This window comes from Pseudophryne corroboree, chromosome 1 (genome assembly GCF_028390025.1).
Source record: "Pseudophryne corroboree isolate aPseCor3 chromosome 1, aPseCor3.hap2, whole genome shotgun sequence".
Lineage (NCBI taxonomy): Eukaryota > Metazoa > Chordata > Amphibia > Anura > Myobatrachidae > Pseudophryne > Pseudophryne corroboree.
The window spans coordinates 229,179,551-229,205,884 of record NC_086444.1 but is presented as its reverse complement, the minus strand read 5'-3'; the positions used below and the strand labels follow the sequence as shown (position 1 = coordinate 229,205,884).

Here is a 26,334-nt window from a genome sequence, read left to right as displayed (position 1 = left end):
TGCCATTTACAGCAGCCAATTTTCCAACCAAGGTATTCTGAAAGGATCAATCACTGATATGCCTTGACATTACATTAGCTATAAGTCCTGACTGGTGCAGAGATCTGTCAAAATACCTCTTTGCCTGTTATTACCCAGTCACGGGATCCGGTCTGAAGATAGACAGTGTCTAGGTCGACAATGTTTAGGTCGACAGTCACTAGGTCGACATGGATGGAAAGTCGACAGGGTTTCTAGGTCGACAAGTCTAAAGGTCGACATGAGTTGTTGTTACTTTTTATTTCTTTTTTTGAATTTTTTCATACTTAACGATCCACGTGGACTACGATTGGAACGGTAAAGTGTGCCGAGCGAAGCGGTAGCGGAGCGAAGGCACCATGCCCGAAGCATGGCGAGCGAAGCGAGCCATGCGAAGGGACGCGGTGCACCAATTTGGGATCCCGGTCACTCTACGAAGAAAACGACACCCAAAAAAAAAATTCCTCATGTCGACCTTTAGACCTGTCGACCTAGCACATGTCGACCTAGAAACCCTGTCGACCTTCCATCCATGTCAACCTAGTGACTGTCGACCTATAGTGGTCGACCTAGACACTGTCGATTTGATGAACCACACCCCCAGTACCACACCCCCAGTCACACCTTATTAATGTTTTGTTCCTAATTGTAAAGCACTACAGAATATGCTGGCGCGATATAAATAAAAGTTAATAAAAATAATGTACAAACCTCTTTATTTCTTGCAAATGCTTTAAGGAGATTTCCATGAGCCGCAAACACCAGCATTCGGTCTGCAGCAAGACAATTAATACTTTCTGGAAGAGCATTGCCTGATGATAACCAAAGAAATGATTATAAGGTCACAAAAGTCACACATAGGGATATAAGAGTATACAGCCATGTAAGCCCTAGCTAGAGTTCCCTTTCTATTTGTGTAATGCCACCATAAAAGCAAGAATGTAAAAAATATTATGTACCTAGTTTCCTTAACAGTGCCTGTAAGGCTGCTTGCAGAGATTACACTCTAGTACAGTCAAAAAACAAGGATGATTGGCACCAGTCAGTATAGTCATAATATTATTGGGATCGATACTTAAATGGGACAATAAGAATGGTACATATATCAGAGTCAGAAGAAAGTATACAGACACCTGGAAGAAGAAAAAAAAAGAGAAGATGACTCTTTGTGTGGGCGCCCTCTTATTGAATCGGTAAATACCGTGTAACGTGTGTAGGAGATAAAACATAACATTTAATAGTCCAACTTTAAAATGTTTTATATAGCTCACAGAAAGCAGCTGGGAACATTACCTGAATCACTTACACACACACACAATATACAGGTTCAGTCCTCATTGGGATTGCCATCAAACAGAAAACTACCTCCACCAATTAAAATAAAGAGTTTATAAAAAATGGGCGGACCTAAACCAATTCCTTGAGACAGGATTGCCCAGATCTTTGTAACCCCTTCCTATTATCCAGTGATTGGGTGGCCTTCATGAGCAGGGTATTTAAACCCCACAGCACAACACAATGATTAGGCATTTGTAGGAAGTGAACAAGCACGATGATCGGGCGAAATGCGTTATCCCACGGGACCCTCACCATGGATCCAGCAGCCTCCGGAGATCACCAGTGACCCTGAGTGAATCCTCCTCATTGGCTATGATTGGTATCGTAGATACCGTTATATAAACTTATCCAATTTATCATATGTGAGCACAGCCGAGCGGCGTAGGCACAATCAGACTCCTTACTTATTTATTTTATTATCCTAACTAACGGCAAAATAAGCATAATTGTTCATTGCTTGACAAGAATATAGTATTATGTGTTTGCACATTTGTGACCCCCGATACTCATGTGAAATCTCCAATCGTGGCAATATATTACACCTATAAATTATAATGGGAAGGGTGGCAATTGCACGACGAGTGTAAGCAATTAAGATAGCCTGAGTATAACTATGGCAGCTAATACTAGCTGTCAGCACATATAAAATTTATAGACAAACTGTTTTAATAAGATTTTAAACCTACCAGTAAATCTTTTCTCGTAGTCCGTAGAGGATGCTGCGACTCCGTAAGGACCATGGGGATAGACTGGCTCCGCAGGAGACATGGGCACTTTAAGAAAGACTTTGACTCTGGGTGTGCACTGGCTCCTCCCTCTATGCGCCTCCTCCAGACCTCAGTTAGAGAAACTGTGCCCAGAGACGGACAGTACAAGAAAAGGATTTTTGTAATCCAAGGGCAAGATTCATACCAGCCACACCAATCACACCGTATAACTTGTGATATACTACCCAGTTAACAGTATGAAAAAACAACATAGCATCAGTCCGAGACCGATGAAACTATAACATAACCCTTATGAAAGCAATAACTATATACAAATCTTGCAGAAGTAGTCCGCACTTGGGACGGGCGCCCAGCATCCTCTACGGACTACAAGAAAAAGATTTACCGGTAGGTTTAAAATCTTATTTTCTCTAACGTCCTAGAGGATGCTAGGACTCCGTAAGGACCATGGAGATTATACCAAAGCTCCCAAACGGGCGGGAGAGTGCGGATGACTCTGCAGCACCGATTGAGCAAACAGGAGGTACTCCTCAGCCAGGGTATCAAACTTATAAAACTTTGCAAAGGTGTTTGACCCCGACCAAGTAGCAGCTCGACACAGCTGTAGTGCCGAGACCCCTCGGGCAGCCACCCAAGACGAGCCCACCTTTCTAGTGGAATGGGCCTTGACCGATTTTGGCAACGGCAATCCTGCCGCAGAATGCACCTGCTGTATCGTGTTACAGATCCAGCGAGCAATAGTCTGCTTTGAAGCAGTGCCGCCAACTTTGTTGGCTGCATACAGGACAAACAGTGCTTCTGTTTTTCTGATCCTAGCCGTTCTGGCCACGTAAATTTTCAAAGCCCTGACCACATCAAGGGATTCGGAATCCTCCAAGTCACGAGTAGCCACAGGCACGACAATTGGATGGTTCATATGAAAGGATGAGACCACCTTAGGTAGGAATTGAGGACGGGTCCGCAACTCCGCTCTATCCATATGGAAAACCAGATAGGAGCTTTTATGTGATAAAGCCGCCAATTCTGAAACTCGCCTAGCCGAAGCCAAGGCCAACATGACTACCTTCCAAGTGAGATATTTCAACTCCACTGTTTTCAGTGGTTCACACCAATGGGACTTAAGGAAACTTAACACCACGTTAAGGTCCCAAGGCGCCACCGGAGGTACAAAAGGAGGCTGAATATGCAGTACTCCCTTCACAAAAGTCTGAACTTCAGGTAAAGAGGCCAATTCCTTTTGAAAGAAAATGGATAAGGCTGAAATTTGAACTTTAATGGAGCCTAATTTAAGGCCCAAATTCACTCCAGTTTGTAGGAAGTGAAGAAAACGGCCTAGATGGAATTCCTCCGTAGGAGCATTACTGGCCTCACACCAAGAAACATATTTTCGCCATATTCGGTGATAATGTTTAGACGTCACTGCCTTCCTAGCCTTTATTAGCGTAGGAATGACCTCATCCGGAATACCCTGTTCCGCTAGGATCCGGCGTTCAACCGCCATGCCATCAAACGCAGCCGCGGTAAGTCTTGGAAGAGACAGGGACCTTGTTGTAACAGGTCCTGCCTTAGAGGAAGAGGCCACGGATCTTCTATGAGCATTTCTTGCAGATCCGGATACCAGGTCCTTCGTGGCCAATCTGGAACATTGAGAATTGTTCTCACTCCTCTTTTTCTATATTATCCTCAGCACCTTGGGTATGAGAGGAAGAGGAGGAAACACATATACCGACTGGAACACCCACGGTGTCACTAGGGCGTCCACAGCTACCGCCTGAGGGTCTCTTGACCTGGCGCAATACCTTTGTAGCTTTTGCTGAGACGGGATGCCATCATGTCTATCTGGGGTAGTCCCCACCGACTTGCAATCTGCGCGAAGACTTCCTGATGAAGTCCCCACTCTCTTGGATGCAGATCGTGTCTGCTGAGGAAGTCTGCTTCCAGTTGTCCACTCCCGGAAAGAACACTGCTGACAGAGCGCTTACATGATTCTCCGCCCAGCGAAGAATTCTGGTGGCTTCCGCCATTGCCACTCTGCTCCTTGTGCCGCCTTGGCGGTTTACATGAGCTACTGCGGTGATGTTGTCTGACTGGATCAGAACTGGTCGATTGCGAAGTAAGATCTCCGCTTGACGTAGGGCGTTGTATATGGCCCTTAGTTCCAGGATGTTGATGTGAAGACAAGTCTCTTGACTTGACCAAAGTCCTTGGAAATTTCTTCCCTGTGTGACTGCTCCCCAACCTCGGAGGCTCGCGTCCGTGGTCACCAGGATCCAGTCCTGAATGCCGAACCTGCAGCCCTCTAGAAGGTGAGCACTGTTTAGCCACCACAGGAGAGATACTCTGGCCCTGGGGGACAGGGTGATCCGCTGATGCAGGTGCAGATGCGACCCGGACCATTTGTCCAATAGGTCCCATTGGAAGGTCCTTGCATGGAATCTGCCGTATGGAATGGCTTCGTATGTTGCCACCATCTTTCCCAGAACTTGAATGCAATGATGTACTGACACTTGTTGTGGTTTCAACAGGTTCATGACTAGAGTCATGAGTTCCTGCGCTTTTTCTGTCGAAAGAAAAACCATTTTCTGGTATGTGTCCAGAATCATGCCCAAGAAGGGCAGACGAGTTGTAGGATTCAGCTGCGACTTTGGAATATTGAGAATCCAGCCGTGTCGCTGTAACACCTTCAGTGAAAGTGATACGCTGTTCAGCAACTTCTCCCGTGATCTCGCTTTTATGAGGAGATCGTCCAAGTACGGGATAATTGTGACACCCTGCAGGAGTCATGAGTTCCTGCGCTTTTTCCGTCGGAAGAAAAACCCTCTTCTGGTCTGTGTCCAGAATCATGCCCAAGAAGGGCAGACGAGTTGTAGGATTCAGCTGCGACTTTGGAATATTGAGAATCCAACCGTGTCGCTGTAACACATTCAGTGAAAGTGATACGCTGCTCAGCAACTTCTCCCGTGATCTCGCTTTTATGAGGAGATCGTCCAAGTACGGGATAATTGTGACACCCTGCTTGCGTAGGAGCACCATCATTTCCGCCATTACCTTGGTGAAAATTCTCGGGGCCGTGGATAGCCCAAACGGCAATGTCTGAAATTGGTAATGACAATCCTGTACTGCAAATCTCAGGTACGCCTGACGAGGAGGATATATGGGAACATGCAGGTATGCATCCTTTATGTCCAGAGATACCAAAAAATCTCCCCCTTCTAGGCTGGCGATGACCGCCCTGAGCGATTCCATTTTGAACTTGAACCGTTTTAAGTAAAGGTTCAGGGATTTTAAATGTAAAATGGGAGTAGAGTTGAGTAGTACCCCTGCCCTCTTTGAAGCAGGGGAACCTCTACCACCACTTGTTGAAGACACAATTTGTGAATCGCATGTAACACTATCTCTCCTGTTTCGGTAGGGCCGATTTGAAAAACCGGCGAGGAGGCACTTCTTTGAATTACAGCATGTAACCCTGGGAAACAATTTCTATTGCCCATGGATCCACCTGTGAGTGGACCCAGACGTGGCTGAACAGTCGAAGACGTGCCCCCACAGGAGCGGACTCCCTCAGGGGAGCCCCAGCGTCATGCGGTGGATTTTGCAGAGGCCGGGGAGGACTTCTGTTCCTAGGAACTAGCTGTGTTGTGCGGCTTTTTCCCTCTGACCTTACCTCTGGCAAGAAAGGACAATCCACGTGCTCTCTTGCTTTTATTGGAACGAAAGGACTGCATTTGATAATGAGGCGCTTTCTTAGATTGTGAGGGAATATATGGCAAAAAATAAGATTTACCTGCCATAGCCGTGGAGACGAGGTCCGAGAGTCCCTCTCCAAACAATTCCTCACCCTTGTAAGGCAACAACTCCATATGTCTCTTGGAGTCGGCATCACCAGTTCACTGTCGGGTCCATAAGACACGCCTAGCAGAAATAGACATAGCGTTTATCCTGGAACCCAGCAAACTAATGTCTCTTTGAGCATCCCTCATATACAAGACAGCATCTTTTATATGCCCTAGGGTCAGTAAAATGGTATCCTTATCAAGAGTCTCAATATCCGTTGATAAGAAATCTGTCCATGCTGCTACAGCACTACAAACCCAGGCCGACGCAATAGCCGGTCTGAGTAACGTACCAGAATGTGTGTAAATGGACTTCAAGGTAACCTCTTGCTTGCGGTCAGCAGGATCCTTGAGGGTAGCCGTATCTTGGGATGGAAGCGCTATCTTTTTTTATAACCGCGTCAAGGCCTTGTCCACACTAGGGGAGGATTCCCACCGTATCCTGTCCTGCGACGGGAAAGGATACGCTGTTAGGATCCTTTTGAGAATCTGCAGTTTTTTGTCTGGAGTTTCCCACGCTTTTTCAATTAATTCGTTCAGCTCATGTGAGGAGGGAAAGGAGACCTCAGGTTTCTTTCCTTATACATGTGTACCCTCGTGTCAGGGACAGGGGGTTCCTCAGTGATATGCAACACATCTTTTATTGAGATAATCATATATCGAATACATTTAGCCACCCTTGGCTGTAATTTTGTATCATCGTAATCGACACTGGAGTCTGAATCCGTGTCGGTATCTGTGTCAACTATTTGGGATAGTGGGCGCTTCTGAGACCCCGAAGGTCCCGGCGACATAGGGACAGGCATGGGTTGACTCCCTGACTGTGCCCCAGCTTCGGCTTTGTCTAGCCTTTTGTGCAATAAATTAACATTTGCACTTAAAACATTCCACATATCCATCCAGTCCGGCGTCGGCACCGCCGACGAAGACCTAACATTCATAAACTCTCCCTCCTCCTTAGGTGAGCCCTCATCCTCAGACATGTCGACACACACGTACCGACACACCACACATACACAGGGAAGCTCTTTTCTGAAGACAGGTTCCCCACCAGGCCCTTTGGAGAGACAGAGAGAGAGTATGCCAGCACACACCCCAGCGCTATATGACCCTGGAAAAAACACAGTATGTTTACCCAGTAGCGCTGTTTTGTGTATATGCGCCAATTATGTGCCCCCCCTCTACTTTAAAACCCTCTGTCACCGTGTGTCAAGCAGGGGAGAGTCCGGGGAGCTTCCTCTCAGCGGTGCTGTGGAGAAAAATGGCTCTGGTGAGTGCTGAGGGAGAAGCCCTGCCCCCTCGGCGGCGGGCTTCTGTCCCGCTCAAATTTTTCAATACATGGCGGGGGCTCTTTATATACATGTACAGTGCCCAGCTGTACATTTATATATCTATCTTTGCCATAAGAGAGGTTTATATTGCTGCCCAGGGCGCCCCCCACCCCCTGCACCCTTACAGTGACCGAAGTGTGTGAGGTGAAGGGGAGCAATGGCGCACAGCTGCAGTGCTGTGCGTTACCTCCGTGAAGATCCAAGTGTCTTCCGCCGCCTCAGATGGTCTTTTCCTCACATACTCACCCGGCTTCTTTCTTACGGCTCTGCGAGGAGGACGGCGGCGCGGCTCTGGGACGGACGGCGAGGGTGAGACCTGCGTACCGATCCCTCTGGAGCTAATGGTGTCCAGTAGCCTAACAGACAGAGCCCTGAAACTCAGAGAAGTGGGTCTGTTTCTCTCTCCTCAGTCCCTCGATGCAGGGAGTCTGTTGCCAGCAGGCTCCCTGAAAATAAAAAACCTAACAAAAATGCTTTCTTACAGGAAACTCAGGAGAGCTCCTGAAATGCACCCAGTCTCCACTGGGCACAGTATCAAACTGAGGTCTGGAGGAGGGGCATAGAGGGAGGAGCCAGTGCACACCCAGATTCAAAGTTTTTCTTTAAGTGCCCATGTCTCCTGCGGAGCCCGTCTATCCCCATGGTCCTTACGGAGTCCCAGCATCCTCTAGGACGTTAGAGAAATATATTGTCACGAACCTCGGGCAGCGGCGACCGCGCTTGTCCCTGCGGGTGGCCTGGTCTGCCCGGCGCCTCTCTTCCCCCGACGGTCTCCGGCTTCAGCGGCGGGTCGGCGCTGCTCTCCGGCGGCTTCCCGGAAGCAAGGACGCCGCCATCACAAGCGAGGGCAAGGAGGCGGAGCAGGTCTGACGTCACCTGCCTGCTCCGCCAATCAGGCTAGGGCGGGGAATTTAAAATCAGATACCAGGCAGAGATCCGGTGCCTGAGTATCTTCGTTTCTCCTGCGGAAGCTGTGATTCCAGAGCTCCCTCGTCCCTCCAAGCATCCTGTGCCTCCAAGCATCCTGTGCCTCCAAGCATCCTGTGCCTCCAAGCATCCTGTGCCTCCAAGCACCTTGTGCCTCCAAGCACCTCCGTGCCTCCAAGCACCTCTGTGCCTCCAAGCACCTCTGTGCCTCCAAGCACCTCCGTGCCTCCAATTATCTCCGTGCCTCCAATTATCTCCGTGCCTCCAAGCACCTCGTGCCTCCAAGCACCTCTGTGCCCCCAAGCACCTCCGTGCCTCCAATTATCTCCGTGCCTCCAAGCACCTCTGTGCCCCCAAGCACCTCCGTGCCTCCAATTATCTCCGTGCCTCCAATTATCTCCGTGCCTACAAGCACCTCGTGCCTTCAAGCACCTCGTGCCTCCAAGCACCTCGTGCCTCCAAGCACCTCTGTGCCTCCAAGCACCTCCGTGCCTCCAATTATCTCCGTGCCTCCAATTATCTCCGTGCCTACAAGCACCTCGTGCCTCCAAGCACCTCCGTGCCTCCAATTATCTCCGTGCCTCCAATTATCTCCGTGCCTCCAATTATCTCCGTGCCTACAAGCACCTCGTGCCTTCAAGCACCTCGTGCCTCCAAGCACCTCTGTGCCTCCAAGCACCTCCGTGCCTCCAAGCACCTCCGTGCCTCCAAACACCTCCGTGCCTCCAAGCACCTCCGTGCCTCCAAGCACCTTGTGCCTCCAAGCACCTCGTGCCTCCAAGCACCTCTGTGCCTCCAAGCACCTCCGTGCCTCCAATTATCTCCGTGCCTCCAATTATCTCCGTGCCTCCAATTATCTCCGTGCCTACAAGCACCTCGTGCCTCCAAGCACCTCGTGCCTCCAAGCACCTCTGTGCCTCCAAGCACCTCCGTGCCTCCAAACACCTCCGTGCCTCCAAGCACCTCCGTGCCTCCAAGCACCTCCGTGCCTCCAGTTACCTCCGTGTCTCCAAGCACCTCGTGCCTCCAAGCACCTCATCCCTCCAAACACCTCGGTGTCTCCAAACACCTCCGTGCCTCCAAGCACCTCCGTGCCTCCAAGCACCTCCGTGCCTCCAAGCACCTCCGTGCCTCCAAGCACCTCCGTGTCTCCAAGCACCTCGTGCCTCCAAGCACCTCATCCCTCCAAACACCTCGGTGTCTCCAAACACCTCCGTGCCTCCAAGCACCTCCGTGCCTCCAAGCACCTCCGTGCCTCCAAGGGCCTCCCAGCACTCCCTGTACTCCCAGCACCACAGTGTCTCCAATATCTCAGTACCCCAGCCTTCAGTATTTCTACAAGTCTTGTCTTACAGGAGACCTTCAAGAATTCCTCTGGGCCTCCCGCCTGCCGTCTTAGTCCTGCATGAGGAAGACCTACATCCGGCCTTCTCTACTACGACCCAGTGGCGGTTCCTCTTCCCGGTCATCGGAAGAAGCCCCGAGTCCACAACACTCCCAAACCAGGTCAGTGACAGTATACTCAGGCCACATGGACTCGGGGAATCGGAACACGGACTCGAGTGCCATCCAGAACCTGGCTTCTCGAGTGCAAAGTCAGGAAGCAGCGCAAGGCCAGGTGATGCAGTACCTCCAGCAGTTGTCCGGGCGTCTGGATCAGATTCAAGCGTCTCTGGCCTCAGTAATTCCGGCACCTGTTCCAGTAGTCGCACCAGTTGCCGTTGCCAGCAATGTTCAACCATCGGCCGGTGTCACTCCACGCCTTCAGTTGCCTACTCCGTCCCGCTATAATGGGAATCCCAAAAATTGTCGTGGTTTCTTGAACCAATGCGAGGTACATTTCGAGCTACTTGCACACAACTTTCCTACAGACCGGTCCAAGGTAGCATATATTATTTCTCTGTTGGAAGGTTCTGCTTTGGATTGGGTGTCTCCATTATGGGAACGATCTGATCCCATGGTTTCCAACTACACCAGGGGTGTCAAACTCAAATTCATCGGGGGCCGCATCAGCAGTTTGGTCCCCATCAAAGGGCCGGTTGCATCTGTAGGTCTATGTGTCCACTCTTTATTATCATAAATTATTACTGTTTTTTGTAATAATGTAAGTAATAACTAGCTCTGAAAGCAGAAACATAGTCAGAATAATGACAAGTAGATATTCAAATGTACAATTATTGTACAATGTATTGAAAAATGTTTTTTGGTAACAAACATTAATTTTTTTTTAAACATACAAATATTGCCAAACACTGTTTATTAAACATATGGAAAACACAAGGCATTACCTTTTTTTTAACTTTTCTGACTAGATGGCTGACATCGTTTTCCTAAGGTCAGTCCATCGATGTTTGGCGTTAGGTCTTGTGCTGTAGCAATCCGCAAAACAGCATGGAGGTTATCATCAGTGATGCGTGATCTGAGCTTGGTCTTGTTCAGACTCATGACTGAAAACATCTGTTCACATAGATAAGTGCTCCCAAACATGGACAGAACACGTGCAGCTTGAAGTCGGAGCTGTGGCATCAAAGCAGGGGGGAGGAGACGGTAAAAGTCGTCGACTGTCGCATCCTGGAACTTCGCTTTCAGGCTGCTGTTGGACTGAAGTTCTATTAATTCCATTTGAAGGTGATGTGGTGCACTGTCAACATCGATGTTGAAGGGATTGGCAAAGCTGGTAAAGGTTAAGTTTTGTTCTTTAAAATCAGAAAAGCGTTGATTGAATTCATCAATCAGCCGATTCACTTTGGTACCCAATCGAGCACATGAAAAAGTACCTGGGAATGAGTTTGAAATGCTCTGGCAGATAGGAAAGTGGGCAAGACTGTCTTTTTCAAGCTGTGACTTCCATAGGCGCAGTTTCTCCTGGAAAGCTGTTATTGCGTCATACATTGAGGTTATGACTTGTTTGCGGCCTTGCAGCCTCAGATTCAGTTGGGCGAGATGCTCTGTTATGTCACACAACATGGCAAAATCGCACAGCCAGTTTGGATCTGACAGTTCTGACAAGGGCTTCCCTTTACTTTGCATAAAAAGATTAATGTCTTCCAAAAGCTCAAAAAATCTCTTGAGAACGGTGCTCCTACTCAGCCACCTTACTTCTGTATGGTATGGCACATCTGTATGTTCCATGCTCACCTCCTTCAAAAATTGTTGGAACTGACGATGATTCAGACCCCGTGCACGCAGAAAATTCACTGTTTTCGTGACTGTGGACATTGTGTTATCCAGTTGCAGAACCTTGCCACACAGAGCTTCTTGGTGGATAATGCAGTGATAAGTTATCAGCGGCGTGTGGCAATTACTTTTTTCCATTTTCTCTTTTAACAGTCCAACCAAGCCATTTCTCACTCCACGCATTGCTGGAGCGCCATCAGTAGTAAGTCCCACCAACTTTTCCCAAGGTAATTTCATTTTATTTACGGATTCCTCCACTGCATTGAAGATGTCCCTCCCAGTTGTTGTCCCATACATGGCGACCACATCCAAGAGCTCCTCACTGACAGACAAGTCTTCCTTCACACCTCTTACAAAAATAGCTAGATGAGCTGTATCAGTATTGTCAGTGCTTTCATCAACAGCTAATGAAAATGCCACATAACTGCATGTCTCTTCAGCCAACTTTGTTTTAAGATTACAGGCTAGGTCCCTGACTCGGTCTGTGATTGTGTTTCTTGACAAGCTGACATTGTTAAAAGCCTGTCTCTGCTCAGGGCACACCTGTTCACATACCTTCAGCATACACTTCTTTACAAATGCACCTTCTGAAAAGCACTTTGAAGCTCGCGCAATTTCTTCAGCCACAAGATAGCTGGCTTTCACTGCTGCATCATTTTTTGCTGTCATTTTTGAAAAAATATTCCGTTGAGAATGCAGGCTACCTTTTAATTCTTGGACCTTTTGTTGCTTTTCCTGGGGACTAAAGTTAGCAAATTTGGCTCCATGTTTGGTCTCAAAGTGCCGGCGTAAATTGTATTCCTTCATCACTGCCACTGCCTCATAGCAAATAAGACATACCGGCTTGTCTCCATTAATCACAAACATGTATTCACTTTCCCATCTCTCCTGAAATTGCCTTCCCTCTGCATCAACTTTTCTTTTCTTGGACATTTTTGTGGTATTTGATTGTAGTTTATGGTCCCTATACCACTGTAAAGTGACATGGAAGTGGTCAGTATATCCAAAATGTACCGCTCCACCTGCCTTATATGTGCCCAGCCATCTGCCCCCTTTTAAAGTGCCCAGCCATGTGCCCCCTTTTATAGTGCCCAGCCATGTGCCCCCTTTTATAGTGCACAGGTCCCCATTTTACACATTGTGGCAGGCACAGGTCCCCATTTTACACATAGCGGCAGGTACAGGTCCCCATTTTACACATTGTGGCAGGCACAGGTCCCCATTTTACACATTGTGGCAGGCACAGGTCCCCATTTTACACATAGCGGCAGGTACAGGTCCCCATTTTACACATTGTGGCAGGCACAGGTCCCCATTTTACACATTGTGGCAGGCACAGGTCCCCATTTTACACATTGTGGCAGGCACAGGTCCCCATTTTACACATTGTGGCAGGCACAGGTCCCCATTTTACACATTGTGGCAGGCACAGGTCCCCATTTTACACATTGTGGCAGGCACAGGTCCCCATTTTACACATTGTGGCAGGCACAGGTCCCCATTTTACACATTGTGGCAGGCACAGGTCCCCATTTTACACATTGTGGCAGGCACAGGTCCCCATTTTACACATAGCGGCAGGTACAGGTCCCCATTTTACACATTGTGGCAGGCACAGGTCCCCATTTTACACATTGTGGCAGGCATAGGTCCCCATTTTACACATAGCGGCAGGTACAGGTCCCCATTTTACACATTGTGGCAGGCACAGGTCCCCATTTTACACATTGTGGCAGGCACAGGTCCCCATTTTACACATTGTGGCAGGCATAGGTCCCCATTTTACACATTGTGGCAGGCACAGGTCCCCATTTTACACATAGCGGCAGGTACAGGTCCCCATTTTACACATTGTGGCAGGCACAGGTCCCCATTTTACACATAGCGGCAGGTACAGGTCCCCATTTTACACATTGTGGCAGGCACAGGTCCCCATTTTACACATTGTGGCAGGCACAGGTCCCCATTTTACACATAGCGGCAGGTACAGGTCCCCATTTTACACATTGTGGCAGGCACAGGTCCCCATTTTACACATTGTGGCAGGCACAGGTCCCCATTTTACACATAGCGGCAGGTACAGGTCCCCATTTTACACATTGTGGCAGGCACAGGTCCCCATTTTACACATTGTGGCAGGCACAGGTCCCCATTTTACACATAGCGGCAGGTACAGGTCCCCATTTTACACATTGTGGCAGGCACAGGTCCCCATTTTACACATTGTGGCAGGCACAGGTCCCCATTTTACACATAGCGGCAGGTACAGGTCCCCATTTTACACATTGTGGCAGGCACAGGTCCCCATTTTACACATTGTGGCAGGCACAGGTCCCCATTTTACACATAGCGGCAGGTACAGGTCCCCATTTTACACATTGTGGCAGGCACAGGTCCCCATTTTACACATTGTGGCAGGCACAGGTCCCCATTTTACACATAGCGGCAGGTACAGGTCCCCATTTTACACATTGTGGCAGGCACAGGTCCCCATTTTACACATTGTGGCAGGCATAGGTCCCCATTTTACACATAGCGGCAGGTACAGGGTACAGAGAGAAAGAGAGGAAGGGAGAGAGGCTGACTTACATTTGAAGCGGTTCTCGCCGCTCTTCAGCCGCCTCTCCCTCCTCGTCTGCGCGGCTCCCTTCTCCCTCCTCCGACGGGGTTTCGTTGAATGACGCGTTTGCGCCGTGACGTCACGACGCAATCGCGTCATTCCGCGAAACCCCGCCCCCCCCCGAGCTGGGCACTCGGGAGAAGGGGGTTTCATGGCGGCGGCACCGCGGGCCATCAGACGAGGTCTGGCGGGCCGGATTTGGCCCGCGGGCCTTGTCTTTGACACCCCTGAACTACACCAACTTCATCTCGTCCTTTCGAAGGATTTTCGACGAGCCCGGCAGAATGACCACTGCTTCTTCCGATTTGCTCCGTGTTCGGCAGGGCGCCCGTTCCGTGGGCCAGTACGTGGTTCATTTCCAGACCATTGCTTCCGAACTACGCTGGAATAATGACGCCCTGAGAGCTGCCTTCTGGAACGGTCTTTCCGACCGGCTGAAAGATGAGCTGGTTACTAGAGATCTGCCGGATCCATTAGAAGATTTGATTTCCCTTTGCGTCAAGGTGGATCTTCGGATGCAGGAGCGTGGAAGAGAACGTAGCCGTTCGGATCGTTCCAGGTTCCGGAATCCTACTCCTAGGCCGGTGGCCTCACCTAGCTCAGATGAGCCCATGCAGATTAACCGCTCCCGACTGTCTCCGGAAGAACGACAGCGTCGTCGTGAGGGTAAACTCTGCCTTTACTGTGGAGCCGCAGATCATTTTCTTAAATCATGTAAAGCCCGTCCGGGAAACGGGCAGGCCTAGCTTGTTCCGGAGGAGTCAAGCTGGGAGTTACGACAAAAGCTTCTCCAACTTCGGACTGCTTGCTTCCAGTAACTCTAGTCTCTAATTCAGTCTCCAGGTCTTGTGAAGCCCTATTGGATTCCGGAGCTGCAGGGAACTTCGTTTCTTCCTTCTGTGCCCAAAGTTTGGGTTTAAAGTTACGGCCTATCGAGCGGCCAATTTCACTGACGGCTATCAACGGGACTAGAATTTCCAAAGGTCTTATAATGTGGCGCACGGGGCCAGTTAAGCTGCAGGTCGGGGTCCTACATCAGGAAGATTTGGAACTCTTGGTAATCCCAGAAATGCCCCATGATCTGGTTCTTGGAATGCCTTGGCTGAAAAGTCATAATCCCCACATCGACTGGAAGTCGTCACAAATTCTGTCCTGGAGTCCCTTTTGTCACACTAATTGTCTTACTCCTGTTTGTCCGCTCCGTGTTACCTCCAAAACGGATGAAGAGCACATTCCGGAGGTATATCAAGGGTACAAGGACGTATTTTCGGAACAAGCTGCTGACCTGTTACCACCGCACAGGCCTTGGGACTGCCCTATTGACCTTGTCCCAGGGAAGATGCCACCTCGTGGTCGCACATATCCTCTGTCTCTTCCCGAGACTCAAGCCATGTCGGAGTATATTAAGTCCAATATGCTCAAGGGATTCATTCGCCCCTCTTCCTCCCCTGCTGGTGCAGGCTTCTTTTTCGTGAAGAAAAAGGACGGGGGGTTGAGACCATGCATCGACTACCGCGGCCTAAACGACATTACTATTAAGAATAAATACCCCTTGCCACTAATCACAGAGTTATTTGATAGGGTTCGTGGAGCCCGCATTTTTTCAAAACTCGACTTGAGAGGAGCTTATAATCTTATACGCGTCCGAGAGGGGGATGAATGGAAGACTGCCTTTAATACCCGAGATGGGCATTACGAATACTTGGTGATGCCGTTTGGTCTTAGTAATGCTCCCGCGGTTTTCCAGGGATTCGTCAACGAAATCTTTCGTGATATGCTGTATCAGAGCGTTGTGGTATATCTGGACGACATACTGATTTTTTCCAAGAATCTTGTCGAACACAGGACTCAAGTCAAAGAGGTGCTACACCGTTTACGAGAGAATCATCTCTACGCCAAGCTTTCCAAATGTACCTTTGAAGTAACATCTATTCCGTTCCTCGGTTATGTCATCTCGGGGACGGAGCTTCGCATGGATCCGGAAAAGTTGTCGGCCATTCGTGACTGGACTCAGCCTCTTTCCCTGAAAGCAATACAAAGGTTCCTGGGCTTTGCGAACTACTACAGGAAATTCATTAAGGGTTTCTCCACCATTGTTGCGCCCATTACTGCCCTGACGAGGAAGGGTTCTAATCCTAGTTTGTGGCCTCCGGAAGCCATTGTAGCTTTTTCTCGCTTAAAGTTAGCTTTCATGACGGCTCCAGTTCTCCAACAACCAAATTTCGAGGAACCCTTCTTCTTAGAAGTTGATGCATCTTCAGTCGGGGTTGGGGCTGTTCTCTCCCAGTATTCCTCTGATAAGAAATTACATCCGTGTGGCTTCCATTCTCGTAAATTCTCTCCAGCCGAACGAAATTACACTATTGGAGACCAGGAACTCTTGGCAATCAAATCTGCCTTGGAAGAATGGAGATATCTTCTAGAAGGGGCTAAACATGTGTTTACCATCTACACGGATCACAAGAATTTGCTGTACATCAAATCCGCACAATGCTTAAATCCTCGCCAGGCGAGATGGGCACTTTTCTTTTCCCGATTCTCGTTCATTATCAAGTACCAGGCCGGGACTCTCAATATTAAAGCAGATGCGCTTTCCCGTTCACAAGTTCCCACAGACGAGGATGAACCTCCGGAGCGGGGTTTAATTCTGAATCCAGTTTCTGTCTCTGCTGCTTTAACTACTCCAGCTCCTCCTCCTGGAAGAATGTCCGTGCCAGCTAGATTCCGCCCAGGAATACTACTGTGGGTCCATAACTCCAAGTTTTCCGGTCATCCCGGCGCTCAGAAGATGTACAAGTTTCTGCAAAGGTCTTACTGGTGGAACACCATGAGGAAGGATGTACAAGATTGCGTTAATTCGTGTCCCCAATGTACACAACATAAATCTCCTCGTCTGCCTCCTGCAGGGTTACTTCGTCCTCTGCCTATCCCTGTGAGACCCTGGACTCACATTTCCATGGACTTCATCACTGACTTGCCCTGTTCCAAGGGTTGCAACACCGTTTGGGTTATTGTTGACCGTTTTTCGAAGATGGCACACTTTGTGCCCTTGACTGGTCTCCCGACAGCACCGAAACTGGCTCTATTGTTTATCCGAGAACATTTTCGTTTGCATGGGTTGCCACAAGAGATTGTTTCTGACCGTGGAGTACAGTTCACCGCCAGGTTTTGGAAAGCCCTTTGTTCAACTCTACACATTAAACTTAAGTTTTCGTCTGCTTATCATCCCCAAACAAATGGGCAAACGGAACGAGTCAATCAAGATCTAGAGACTTTTCTTCGTTTGTATCTCTCTCCTTCACAGGACAACTGGGTGGAGTTGTTGCCTTGGGCGGAGTTTGCCCATAACCATTTGTTTCATTCTTCCACTGGGGAATCACCATTTTTCGTCAACTACGGGTTCCATCCCCGTGTTCCGGAATTTCCAAGCCTTCCGATAATAGAGGTTCCTGCTGTAGCGTCCACTCTACGACACTTTGGACAAATTTGGAGAAAGGTTCATGCTAATCTCAAGCAGGTTTCTGTTCGGTACAAGTTCTTCGCAAATAAGAAACGGCAAGCCGCACCTCAATATAAAGTTGGGGACAGGGTATGGCTGTCCACACGGAATCTCCGGTTGAAGGTGCCCACCATGAAATTCGCTCCAAGGTTCATCGGTCCTTACCCTGTGCTACAAGTCTTAAATCCTGTGGTCTGTAAACTGGGTTTGCCTGCCCATCTTCGAATACCTAACGCTTTTCATGTTTCTCTACTCCGTCCCCTCATTCTGAATCGGTTCCACTCAGCACTCCCTAGGCCAACGTCCGTAGTGGCAGAAGCTGGAGCGGAGTTTGAAATCAAAGCTATTCTTGACTCTCGTTATCTTCATAAAAAATTACAGTACTTGGTGGACTGGAAGGGTTATGGTCCTGAGGAGAGAAGTTGGATTGGGGCTACTGAAGTAACGGCTCCTCGTCTGATTCGGATCTTCCACTCCAGACATCCGACTAAGCCCGGGAAGTGTCCAGGGGCCACTCCTGGAGGAGGGGGTACTGTCACGAACCTCGGGCAGCGGCGACCGCGCTTGTCCCTGCGGGTGGCCTGGTCTGCCCGGCGCCTCTCTTCCCCTGACGGTCTCCGGCTTCAGCGGCGGGTCGGCGCTGCTCTCCGGCGGCTTCCCGGAAGCAAGGACGCCGCCATCACAAGCGAGGGCAAGGAGGCGGAGCAGGTCTGACGTCACCTGCCTGCTCCGCCAATCAGGCTAGGGCGGGGAATTTAAAATCAGATACCAGGCAGAGATCCGGTGCCTGAGTATCTTCGTTTCTCCTGCGGAAGCTGTGATTCCAGAGCTCCCTCGTCCCTCCAAGCATCCTGTGCCTCCAAGCACCTCGTGCCTCCAAGCACCTCTGTGCCTCCAAGCACCTCTGTGCCTCCAAGCACCTCCGTGCCTCCAATTATCTCCGTGCCTCCAATTATCTCCGTGCCTCCAAGCACCTCTGTGCCCCCAAGCACCTCCGTGCCTCCAATTATCTCCGTGCCTCCAATTATCTCCGTGCTCCAATTATCTCCGTGCCTACAAGCACCTCGTGCCTTCAAGCACCTCTGTGCCCCCAAGCACCTCCGTGCCTCCAATTATCTCCGTGCCTCCAATTATCTCCGTGCCTACAAGCACCTCGTGCCTCCAAGCACCTCGTGCCTCCAAGCACCTCTGTGCCTCCAAGCACCTCTGTGCCTCCAAGCACCTCTGTGCCTCCAAGCACCCCCGTGCCTCCAAACACCTCCGTGCCTCCAAGCACCTCCGTGCCTCCAAGCACCTCCGTGCCTCCAGTTACCTCCGTGTCTCCAAGCACCTCGTGCCTCCAAGCACCTCATCCCTCCAAACACCTCCGTGCCTCCAAGCACCTCCGTGCCTCCAAGCACCTCCGTGCCTCCAAGCACCTCCGTGTCTCCAAGCACCTCGTGCCTCCAAGCACCTCATCCCTCCAAACACCTCGGTGTCTCCAAACACCTCCGTGCCTCCAAGCACCTCCGTGCCTCCAAGCACCTCCGTGCCTCCAAGCACCTCCGTGCCTCCAAGGGCCTCCCAGCACTCCCTGTACTCCCAGCACCACAGTGTCTCCAATATCTCAGTACCCCAGCCTTCAGTATTTCTACAAGTCTTGTCTTACAGGAGACCTTCAAGAATTCCTCTGGGCCTCCCGCCTGCCGTCTTAGTCCTGCATGAGGAAGACCTACATCCGGCCTTCTCTACTACGACCCAGTGGCGGTTCCTCTTCCCGGTCATCGGAAGAAGCCCCGAGTCCACAACACTCCCAAACCAGGTCAGTGACATATATATTTTTTCTATAGTAACACAAATCTGTTTTACCTATCAAGTATTGGCAGACAAGCACCTTTTGCCATCCTAATTAGGAGATTTAGCAGCATAATATTCTGTATATGCATGTAGGCTGCTTCCAGTATAATACCAACCTTGGCCACATTGTATATGACAGCAGTGCATAGACATCGGATCTCAATTTTTTCCAGCTGTACTTATTCGGCGAACTCTCATCTGTGATCCAGGAACTTCACCTGCCTAACACAGACAGCAGATTCACCAAGCTGTACTTTCTGATCAAATCCTAAATGATGCTTCTCCTAACATCCTCCATTTTTCTGGTGCACTCTCATTAGTTAATATGAGCAGAGTTTGGTGGGTCTACTACCATATCAGACCTAATATACCCGATCTCGTCTGATCTTGGAAGCCAAGCGGTTTGGGCTTGGTCAGTACTTGGAAGGGAGACCTCCAAGGAATACTGAGTGTTGTAGAGCAATACTGAACCATTAGGACGCAGATATTCATACAACACTAACAGCAGAAGCACCTCTATCTTCTTTCTACATCTTTGCTGTCAATATCTCCAACTTATGCGAAATCTGCCTAAATATCAATCAGATGGTACAGTCAGTCATACGGTACCACTCAAATATAGGTGGGGCTCTCTTTAATGCCTGGGCCCATAGTGGTCTTATCAATACAGTTTTATCTGTACTGGGCAGGGTGGAAGGATGCAGTAAAAACTTATGGCTGCATACCCCCAACCCATTCAACACGGATACTGACCAGAACATACCAATTTTTTATAAATTCTTTATATTTTAATTGGTAGAGGTAGTTCTCTGTTTGATGGCAATCCCAATGAGGACTGAACCTGTATCGTGCGTGTGTGTTCCTAGCTGCTTTCTGTGAGCTATATAAAACATTTTAAAGTTGGACTATTAAAAGTTATGTTTAATCTCCTACACATGTTACACGGTATTTACCGATTCAATAAGAGTGCGCCCATACAAAGAGTCTTCTTTTTTTCTTCTAGGTGTCTGTAATCTAGTACAGTCTCAAGGTTTTATTTGCCAAGAACCAATATGGACTTTCTGCCCCTCCTGTTTGGGGTTTTTGTACAATGAAAATCTTTTTACGGTCTTTATAAACACCCGGTGTGGAATGCCACATTATTCTGGAGTATCAGATGCTATACACTGAATAGGAAGAACTTGGGCGATTATCTTTATCTTAACGGCCTCCGTAAGGACAAACTGCAATAACACTGTGAGTTGGGTACGCAAACTATGTTTACAATTTAGGAATACTTAAAGATACCTTGATGTGTTTACGATTTACTGATCTCTAGCAAGTCGGGTACGTTTATACCTTACCCCATAGGGGCAATACGTAATTAATAAAAAGTATGCATCACTAGATCTTGGATTATAATCTCTGAAGATTTATGATCAATTATACTACACATTGGATATTTCTTTTCCTTTTCTTCCGGTACATACGAGTTTGATGTTTTGATTCGATCAGCTTGGGGAATCACATGGGAAACACTTTAAAGATACCCTGATGTGCTTCAAAACCTTCACAATCTCTTTGAGTGGGGTACGCCTTCCTTTCTTGGCTAAAGATACCTTTATAAGCTTGCTTCACAATTGGCCTATAGTGAGTGTGGTACGCTCCTCATTGCCTATACATCACTTCTCATCAATTGAATAGGCCACTGTTAGTAGTTTCAGAACTAAAGAAACTTTTTGTCACATAAGTTTTGCACTTGTTAGTGGAGTTCTGGTACACTGTTTAAATATATGATTTAATTCACGTGACAGTCACATTCATATGAATATTTTGTATATTAAAAAAAAAAAAACTATTACACTATTTTCTTTTGTTCACATTTTTTTGCATACACCACGTCACTCTGAGTGGAAATAAATAAGAATTTACTTACCGATAATTCTATTTCTCGGAGTCCGTAGTGGATGCTGGGGTTCCTGAAAGGACCATGGGGAATAGCGGCTCCGCAGGAGACAGGGCACAAAAAGTAAAGCTTTTCCAGATCAGGTGGTGTGCACTGGCTCCTCCCCCTATGACCCTCCTCCAGACTCCAGTTAGGTACTGTGCCCGGACGAGCGTACACAATAAGGGAGGATTTTGAATCCCGGGTAAGACTCATACCAGCCACACCAATCACACCGTACAACTTGTGATCTAAACCCAGTTAACAGTATGATAACAGAGGAGCCTCTGAAAGATGGCTCCCTAAACAATAACCCGAATTAGTTAACAATAACTATGTACAAGTATTGCAGATAATCCGCACTTGGGATGGGCGCCCAGCATCCACTACGGACTCCGAGAAATAGAATTATCGGTAAGTAAATTCTTATTTTCTCTATCGTCCTAGTGGATGCTGGGGTTCCTGAAAGGACCATGGGGATTATACCAAAGCTCCCAAACGGGCGGGAGAGTGCGGATGACTCTGCAGCACCGAATGAGAGAACTCCAGGTCCTCCTTTGCCAGGGTATCAAATTTGTAGAATTTTACAAACGTGTTCTCCCCTGACCACGTAGCTGCTCGGCAGAGTTGTAATGCCGAGACCCCTCGGGCAGCCGCCCAAGATGAGCCCACCTTCCTTGTGGAATGGGCCTTAACAGATTTAGGCTGTGGCAGGCCTGCCACAGAATGTGCAAGTTGAATTGTGTTACAAATCCAACGAGCAATCGACTGCTTAGAAGCAGGCGCACCCAACTTGTTGGGTGCATACAGTATAAACAGCGAGTCAGATTTTCTGACTCCAGCCGTCCTTGAAATGTATATTTTTAAAGCTCTGACAACGTCCAACAACTTGGAGTCCTCCAAGTCGCTTGTAGCCGCAGGCACTACAATAGGCTGGTTCAGGTGAAACGCTGATACCACCTTAGGGAGAAAATGCGGACGCGTCCGCAGCTCTGCCCTATCCGAATGGAAAATTAAATAAGGGCTTTTATAAGATAAAGCCGCCAGTTCAGATACTCTCCTGGCGGACGCCAGGGCCAGTAACATAGTCACTTTCCATGTGAGATATTTCAAATCCACATTTTTTAGTGGTTCAAACCAATGGGATTTGAGGAAATCTAAAACTACATTTAGATCCCACGGTGCCAGCGGAGGCACCACAGGAGGCTGTATATGCAGTACTCCTTTGACAAAAGTCTGGACCTCAGGAACTGAGGCCAATTCTTTTTGGAAGAATATTGACAGGGCCGAAATTTGAACCTTAATAGATCCCAATTTGAGACCCATAGACAATCCTGATTGCAGGAAATGTAGGAAACGACCCAGTTGAAATTCCTCCGTCGGAGCACTCCGATCCTCGCACCACATTTCCGCCAAATGCGGTGATAATGCTTCGCGGTGACTTCCTTTCTTGCCTTAATCAAGGTAGGAATGACTTCTTCTGGAATGCCTTTTCCTTTTAGGATCTGGCGTTCAACCGCCATGCCGTCAACGCAGCCGCGGTAAGTCTTGGAATAGACACGGTCCCTGCTGAAGCAGGTCCTGTCTTAGAGGTAGAGGCCACGGATCGTCCGTGACCATCTCTTGAAGTTCCGGGTACCAAGACCTTCTTGGCCAATCCGGAGCCACTAGTATCGTTCTTACTCCGCTTTGCCGTATGATTCTCAATACCTTTGGTATGAGAGGCAGAGGAGGAAACACATACACCGACTGGTACACCCAAGGTGTTACCAGCGCGTCCACAGCTATTGCCTGCGGATCTCTTGACCTGGCGCAATACCTGTCCAGTTTTTTGTTGAGGCGAGACGCCATCATGTCCACCATTGGTCTTTCCCAACGGTTTATTAGCATGTGGAAAACTTCTGGATGAAGTCCCCACTCTCCCGGGTGAAGATCGTGTCTGCTGAGGAAGTCTGCTTCCCAGTTGTCCACTCCCGGGATGAACACTGCTGACAGTGCTATCACGTGATTCTCCGCCCAGCGAAGGATCCTGGCAGCTTCTGCCATTGCACTCCTGCTTCTTGTGCCGCCCTGTCTGTTTACATGGGCGACTGCCGTGATGTTGTCCGACTGGATCAACACCGGTCTTCCTTGAAGCAGAGGTTCCGCCTGGCTTAGAGCATTGTAGATTGCTCTTAGTTCCAGAATGTTTATGTGAAGAGACTTTTCCAGGCTCGACCACACTCCCTGGAAGTTTCTTCCTTGTGTGACTGCTCCCCAGCCTCTCAGGCTGGCGTCCGTGGTCACCAGGATCCAATCCTGTATGCCGAATCTGCGGCCCTCCAATAGATGAGCCCTCTGCAACCACCACAGAAGAGATACCCTTGTCCTTGGAGACAGGGTTATCCGCAGGTGCATCTGAAGATGCGTGCATTGATGTACAGACACCTTTCCTGGTTTTAGGAGATTCCTGACCAGGTCGGATAACTCCTTGGCTTTTTCCTCGGGAAGAAAAACCTTTTTCTGAACCGTGTCCAGAATCATCCCTAGGAACAGCAGACGAGTTGTCGGCATTAATTGGGATTTTGGAATATTCAGAATCCATCCGTGCTGCTTTAGCACCTCTTGAGATATTGCTAATCCCATCTCTAGCTGTTCTCTGGACCTTGCCCTTATTAGGAGATCGTCCAAGTATGGGATAATTAATACGCCTTTTCTTCGAAGAAGAATCATCATCTCGGCCATTACCTTTGTAAAGACCCGAGGTGCCGTGGACAAACCAAACGGCAGCGTCTGAAACTGATAGTGACAGTTTTGTACAACGAACCTGAGGTACCCCTGGTGTGAGGGGTAAATTGGAACGTGGAGATACGCATCCTTGATGTCCAAGGATACCATAAAGTCCCCTTCTTCCAGGTTCGCTATCACTGCTCTGAGTGACTCCATCTTGAACTTGAACTTCTTTATGTACAGGTTCAAGGACTTCAGATTTAGAATAGGCCTTACCGAGCCATCCGGCTTCGGTACCACAAATAGAGTGGAATAATACCCCTTCCCTTGTTGTAGAAGAGGTACCTTGACTATCACCTGCTGAGAGTACAGCTTGTGAATGGCTTCCAAAACCGTCTCCCTTTCGGAAGGGGACGTTGGTAAAGCAGACTTCAGGAAACGGCGAGGTGGATCTGTCTCTAATTCCAACCTGTACCCCTGAGATATTATCTGCAGGATCCAGGGATCTACCTGCGAGTGAGCCCACTGCGCGCTGTAATTTTTGAGACGACCTCCCACCGTCCCCGAGTCCGCTTGAGAAGCCCCAGCGTCATGCTGAGGCTTTTGTAGAAGCCGGGGAGGGCTTCTGTTCCTGGGAAGGAGCTGCCTGTTGCTGTTTCTTCCCTCGACCTCTGCCTCGTGGCAGATATGAATAGCCCTTTGCTCTCTTATTTTTAAAGGAACGAAAGGGCTGCGGTTGAAAAGTCGGTGCCTTTTTCTGTTGGGGAGTGACTTGAGGTAGAAAGTTGGATTTCCCGGCTGTAGCCGTGGCCACCAAATCTGATAGACCGACTCCAAATAACTCCTCCCCTTTATACGGCAAAACTTCCATATGCCGTTTTGAATCCGCATCGCCTGTCCACTGTCGCGTCCATAAAGCTCTTCTGGCCGAAATGGACATAGCACTTACCCGTGATGCCAGTGTGCAGATATCCCTCTGTGCATCACGCATATAAAGAAATGCATCCTTTATTTGTTCTAACGACAGTAAAATATTGTCCCTGTCCAGGGTATCAATATTTTCAATCAGGGACTCTGACCAAACTACCCCAGCACTGCACATCCAGGCAGTCGCTATAGCTGGTCGTAGTATAACACCTGCATGTGTGTATATACTTTTTTGGATATTTTCCATCCTCCTATCTGATGGATCTTTAAGTGCGGCCGTCTCAGGAGAAGGTAACGCCACTTGTTTTGATAAGCGTGTTAGCGCCTTGTCCACCCTAGGAGGTGATTACCAGCGCTCCCTAACCTCTGGCGGGAAAGGGTATAATGCCAATAATTTCTTTGAAATTATCAGCTTTTTATCAGGGGCAACCCACGCTTCATCACACACGTCATTTAATTCTTCTGATTCAGGAAAAACTATAGGTAGTTTTTTCACACCCCACATAATACCCTGTTTAGTGGTACCTGTAGTATCAGCTAAATGTAACGCCTCCTTCATTGCCAAAATCATATAACGTGTGGCCCTACTGGAAAATACGGTTGATTCGTCACCGTCACCACTGGAATCAGTGCCTGTGTCTGGGTCTGTGTCGACCGACTGAGGCAAAGGGCGTTTTACAGCCCCTGACGGTGTTTGAGGCGCCTGGACAGGCACTAATTGATTGTCCGGCCGCCTCATGTCGTCAAACGACTGCTTTAGCGTGTTGACACTATCCCGTAATTCCATAAATAAAGGCATCCATTCTGGTGTCGACCCCCTAGGAGGTGACATCCCCATATTTGGCAATTGCTCCGCCTCCACACCAATATCGTCCTCATACATGTCGACACACACGTACCGACACACAGCAGACACACAGGGAATGCTCTAAACGAAGACAGGACCCACTAGCCCTTTGGGGAGACAGAGGGAGAGTCTGCCAGCACACACCAAAAAACGCTATATATGACAGGGATAGCCTTATAATAAGTGCTCCCTTATAGCTGCTTTATATATATCAAGATATTGCCATTAAATTTGCCCCCCCTCTCTGTTTTACCCTGTTTCTGTAGTGCAGTGCAGGGGAGAGACCTGGGAGCCGTCCTGACCAGCGGAGCTGTGAGAGGAAATGGCGCCGTGTGCTGAGGAGATAGGCCCCGCCCCTTTTTCGGCGGGCTCGTCTCCCGCTATTTTGTGAATACAGGCAGGGGTTAAATATCTCCATATAGCCTCTGGGGGCTATATGTGAGGTATTTTTAGCCTTTATATAGGTTTACATTTGCCTCCCAGGGCGCCCCCCCCCAGCGCCCTGCACCCTCAGTGACTGCGTGTGAAGTGTGCTGAGAGGAAAATGGCGCACAGCTGCAGTGCTGTGCGCTACCTTTAGAAGACTGCAGGAGTCTTCAGCCGCCGATTCTGGACCTCTT

General features: G+C 48.8%; 1 protein-coding gene and 1 pseudogene across 1 annotated transcript in view; one reads left to right on the top strand and one right to left on the bottom strand.

Annotated features, from left to right (window-relative positions):
• WDR36 (WD repeat domain 36) overlaps positions 1-26,334 on the bottom strand; it is a 260,444-nt gene that overhangs the window by 213,854 nt on the left and 20,256 nt on the right. The window contains exon 3 of the mRNA XM_063964112.1: positions 730-830. Coding sequence (XP_063820182.1) covers positions 730-830 — 101 coding nt within the window. The remainder of the gene's footprint in view (positions 1-729; positions 831-26,334) is intronic.
• LOC134949364 (5S ribosomal RNA) lies at positions 19,651-19,768 on the top strand (annotated as a pseudogene).